The following is a 5,192-nucleotide window of genomic DNA, read 5'->3' on the forward strand; positions in this document are numbered from 1 at the left end:
GGAGGAGGGGGAGGAGGTGGAGGAGGATATTAAGGAAGCGAGGCGAGTCAAAGTTAGGCCAAGCCTGAGAAAAAAGACTGCGCGGGACGAGAAGCACGATAAGACTGAGGACGGAGCCGAGGGTAAATCGATTGCACGCAACGGCAACAAGGAAGTGCTTCAGAATGCAACCAAAGAGACGGTCCCCATGATCGCCGAGAACTCCAAAGGCATATCAAAGACAAAAGTCGATCAGGTGAAACGCGATTTATTTAGCGACGAGGAGACTAACGACCAGAGGACAACGCGGTCCCAAGCAGCGCGACGCTCCGTTGACCATCAGAGGACCGAGGACAGCCAGGACACCGGTCTATCGCTCGACGGCACCAAGGACAAACTTCCCGGGGTGCTCGAGTGCCTGCAGCTGATACCCACTAATAAAAACGAGCAGGACCCGCATGAGCACAGTGGCAAGAGCTCGAGCAGCGAGGGCCTGAGTAACAGCCAGACCAACGCACTGGACGTCTCCTTCGCGTACGATGAGTCAGTGCCAATTAAAAAGCGCAAGCGAAAATACAGTAATTCGGAGTTGGCCAGTGAGTACACTTTTCGCTATCCCGATGAGATTCACGTCCTTAGCGTCACGGCGTACGAAGAGATATTTAAGATTGCGCCGAAGACTAAGAAGAGGATCCCGAGCCCTAAGAAGTCACCTGCCAAAATCAAGAAAATTAAAATCGACGATAAGAACATCGAAAAGACGCTGCTGAGCTCTTCGTGTATCATTAATAGCTCGAGCGTTAAGAACATGCGGATACATTCTGACAATAAGAAGAAAAAGTCTTCAAAGAGAAAATCGACGCCAGTGAAGGAATGTAGACAGGTATATATTTCCTATGTGTACTTCTTTGACAAAATATTTTGTAAGAAAATTTTTAATCTAAATTATGTAAATTGCTGCTGTACATTTATTGCATTAGTGAGATAGCGAAGGCGGTAAAAATTATTGAAAATTGAGGAAATTATTGAAAAATTATTGAAAATTACTAAAAAATACATTTTAAGAGCCGTAAAGAGTGGGTCCGTAGTCGGTAATTAATGAAATTGATAATTTTAAATGGATTTATGACATTTGAACGGGAATTGTATTTTTCTAATGATTTTTCATGCTTATTCTCTCGATAATAAGGATTTTAATGTAGATTTTTAAGAAAAATTTCATAAGAGATTTTGCGTCACGATATAGAGATCATTTCAGACAATAATTTTGTTACAGATTGAAAAGAAGTCGAAGGCGGATCCTCAAGCACTTTTCAACAAAATAAAAATAGATGAATTTTTAAAATCCGTTCACGTCCCGGAATAATACGATGAACATCGTCGATTATAAGCTCCGTAGGAATTTGTAAATAGTTTTTTTTACTTGATGAACAGTTATTTATTAATAAAAATTATTTTTTATAGAAAAAAAAAAAAAAGAACAAAAACACACGTTATTTTACATAACTTAAAATTTAGATATAAGATCACTCTCCAAAGTCAGACCCGAAAAAATCAAGTTTGTAATAATAAATTTTTTTAAATAAAAACATTTATAATGACTGTGTAAGTAATTTTTATTTATTATTTTAATCTTTAATTATGAAAATAAGGTACAAGGGATGGTTTTCATAAATTACATATAATCATTTTACATTATATAAAATACACTTATAATGATTATACAATAATCAACACTTAGATTTTACATATTTATCCACTTCGTCAACAACTTTCATTAGTTCTCGCCAATTTTCTGTGTTCATACAGATTCCTATAAGCCAAATAATTATTACAATAATATCTTATATTATTCGAAAAATGAATAATAACACTTACTAATATAACACTCGTATTCTTACCTTTTTTAGAAGGCTTCATTTCACCATCCTTATCAAAATACATTTCTCTAATGTCAACAAACCATTTTCCTTTAAAGTAGCGAACGGTAATTTGTTTTTTTCCGCCTAAATCCCAAGAGCAATCATCGTTATTCGACTTTGTATCTTTTTTAACTTTTTTGTTAGATGATTTATCTACTTGATTTTTTTTTGCTCGCTTCTTGGACTTGGTTTCTTGTTCCGACTGAAATGAATAATTTTTTCATATTTCATTTTGATATGACACTAAATGACATGTTTCTTGTAAAATAAATGACAAATGCACTTGTAATTTGAAGATCGGAAAATTTTAGCTAATAATAAATTAGCATAATTAAAATATTTCATTCTTAATGAATCTTAAAATCTGTTTATCTTACATATTTAGTGATTAGTTTAACACTTAAGAATTTATAGCTCGGTCAATATTTAATTAATACCAACCGATATTCGTTTCTTAATCGGTTTCTTAAATAAAAAATTTATTTTTTTTTTTTTTTTATTTTTTTTATTTTTATTTACATTAATTACTAACAGATAAATCCAAAATTGATAATTTACCTCAGAGTTATCACTTTCAGAACTCTTCTCTTTCTTTTTCTCTTGTTTCTTTGACTTATTCTTTATTTTTGCTTCTTCCTATTATTAAATAATAACTTTACTTTTGCATTATTAGATAATAAATGTAAGTTTAAATCATTAATATACCTCTGAGCTTGCACTGCCACTTCCACTTTCACTGTCGGAAATCATTTCCTTGGACTTTGGCATTTTAAATCTATTAATTTTTTTACAGTCTACATAATAAATTTCAGAATAATTAATAAATTTTTACTGAAACATTATATGATGAAATAACTATATATATATCACAGACAATTATTATTAAATTCAATACAATAATGTTGAATTTAATATTTAAATATAAAAATATTATTTCACAAATAGTGTTTCAAACATAAATTACACAATTGTTAACTGTCTTTGTTTAAACATGTTCTAATAAGAACAGTTAAAATAAATTAAAAAATCTACATAAATCAAGCAAGTCAATCTTTACTTCATAATTTTAATTTTTCAGTTATGGTACTTCGCGTTTCAAAGCTTACAGAAAATAAAATAAAATACACAATTTTTTATTTTATACCGCTTTCGAGTGTATTTAAAAAACAAAAAACAAAAAAAAAACAAAAAAAAAACAAAAACAAAAGAACGCTGTAAATTTTAAATTTATTCTAAATTTAGAAACGATTTACTTGTTAGCAAATTAAAAATCATTCTTTTTGTTCTTTAGCAGGAAATGCAAGTAAATACCAAGAATAGAATTAGACAAAGATATCAACATACGGCATACTCTTAACCTTGCAATATCGTCCAAATTATCAAATTTAATAAGAGAATTTAATACTCTCGATAGGGTTAACAAATTAATGTCAATAATAAATAAAATAATGAAATTTATTAAGTTTTACAGTCCAATTTTATTACGAAAATACTTACTTGTTGCGATAGAAATATATTTCGGCGTCCGGCGTCCAACTAACAAGAAGTTCCGAAAACAAGAACAATGGTTAATTTTTTTCTACGGTCCCAAACTCTCAACTGCCAGATTTAATTTCTAGAATTTGAGAACTCGCGGAACTAGAATCTTGGAATGTAAATTGAAATGGTAAAATAAAATCGATTTAAATCTTTGATCGCGGCGTTGACGCTCGTCGCACTTTCATCGATAAGTCTTTTTATAAAGGCAACGAACCGTGGACCACTCACGAGCTCCATTCCCCCACTTTGCATTTCCTCAAATTGTCAAATTATGCTTTTTTTTCGCAACTACATTTTTGTACGTCGCAAGCTCGAGGAGCTTAATTATCGTCCGTCATTAATGGAGGTCCAAGGTGATCGATCGACTTGTGTGTGCGTGCGCGTGTGCGTGCGTCAGCGTGTGTGTCCGCTTCCTCCTCCCATCCCTCACCAAACAACCTCCTACTCCGCAAAGAATCTAGTCCAGCACGTGTAAATCGAGTAGTTGACCGTTAAAGCCTTTTTTCCCTCCATTTAACTCCAAGCTTACTCGCCTCGTCATTGTCATCGTCCTAATTATTATTATTCGTTTCAGCGAACAATTTGGCGATAATTGTTACCCAACGACGACAACGACGACAACGACGACAACGACGACAACATTAGCCACATCCACGTCCCAACTTGACGCAAAGCTTAACGCAAAGCTTAAGGCAAAGCTCAACGCGAGCGGCTTCGAAATCTCGTTGCTCCTACATTTTATTAATTCCACGTGAAACGCAGCTCCATAATCTTCGCAGTCTACATCATTCGATACGACGTGAAAATTACCGGGTTTGCGAGTTCAGTTCATTTGAAGCGCGTAGCGGGCTCAAATAACTTTAGGAGCTGTATGCGTAATTAAACTTCTAAAAGTATCGAGGCTCTTCATATCACATGATTCAGCATGATAAAGAGAGACTCGAATTATGAAACTTGATTTAGCGACGATTTAGCGACGATTAAATGGAAAAAAAAAATCCGGAATATCGACTCAGGAATCGATACAATCAGCTCAAAGATACCATCTGGATGCAGATCAGAGATGCAGTCTAATTTTTGTTGAATGCTCGCGTCACTACATTAAAATAAAAAGATGAGAGTTGAATGGTTGAATTTTAGTTTAAATGCCTGACACACAGTGTTATGCGTCAAAAAAAAAAAACAAAAACAAAAAACAAAAAAAAAAAAAGTAAAAACGAAAAAATGCGATGTAAAACAAAGGTTTTCATGTATTTAAAAAAAAAGTTGAGATAGTTTCGCTATGACTTGGTATAGTAAGCTCGAGTCTCTTATTTAATCAAACATGAATTTATTATTCCTATTACGTCAAAATCTTGATGTAGCAATTTCTATTCCCATTTAGTATAATGTAGCTACTCAGCAATGTGCCGCCCTCAATTATCCATACTCAATGGTTAATACTCGTAATAGTTAAAAAAAAAAAAAAAAAAAAAACAATTTTAAGACTCATCTCTACTATTTAAATCAAATTTTTAAATTGTATTCGTAGAGAAATAACGATTTCATATTAATAAATAATAAGTATTAATAATAGTAAGTGTTAATAATCTACGTGAAATAGAATGTGTAAATTGAAAATTTTAATCGAATTATCCGATTCTCTGGAATGACGATCGTAATTTAATTTGTTGCATTAAAAATCAAAGATTTAAATAAATTAATAAAATTTACTCATTTCATAGACATATATAATTGTCAAAAAATGGCTGT

General features: G+C 32.5%; 2 protein-coding genes across 2 annotated transcripts in view; one reads left to right on the plus strand and one right to left on the minus strand.

Moving 5' to 3' along the window:
- The window catches only part of LOC105363862 (uncharacterized), an 11,451-nt gene extending 10,009 nt beyond the window's left edge, over nucleotides 1–1,442 (plus strand). Inside the window, exons 14-15 of the mRNA XM_011501662.1 lie at nucleotides 8–862; nucleotides 1,238–1,442. Coding sequence (XP_011499964.1) covers nucleotides 8–862; nucleotides 1,238–1,345 — 963 coding nt within the window. The 3' untranslated portion in view covers nucleotides 1,346–1,442. The remainder of the gene's footprint in view (nucleotides 1–7; nucleotides 863–1,237) is intronic.
- A 227-nt stretch (nucleotides 1,443–1,669) lies between these two features.
- On the minus strand, nucleotides 1,670–3,787 carry Ssb-c31a (single stranded-binding protein c31A). The gene is made up of 5 exons (XM_011501521.1): nucleotides 3,399–3,787; nucleotides 2,607–2,695; nucleotides 2,460–2,537; nucleotides 1,881–2,103; nucleotides 1,670–1,792 (listed from the first exon to the last, which is right to left on the minus strand). The coding sequence occupies exons 2-5, from the start codon at nucleotides 2,667–2,669 to the stop codon at nucleotides 1,710–1,712; spliced, it is 447 nt and encodes a 148-aa protein (XP_011499823.1). The 5' UTR covers nucleotides 2,670–2,695; nucleotides 3,399–3,787; the 3' UTR covers nucleotides 1,670–1,709.
- Nucleotides 3,788–5,192: the final 1,405 nt, after the last annotated feature.

The sequence above is a fragment of the Ceratosolen solmsi genome, unplaced genomic scaffold, assembly GCF_000503995.2.
Source record: "Ceratosolen solmsi marchali unplaced genomic scaffold, CerSol_1.0 scaffold28, whole genome shotgun sequence".
NCBI classification, from domain to species: Eukaryota; Metazoa; Arthropoda; class Insecta; order Hymenoptera; family Agaonidae; genus Ceratosolen; species Ceratosolen solmsi.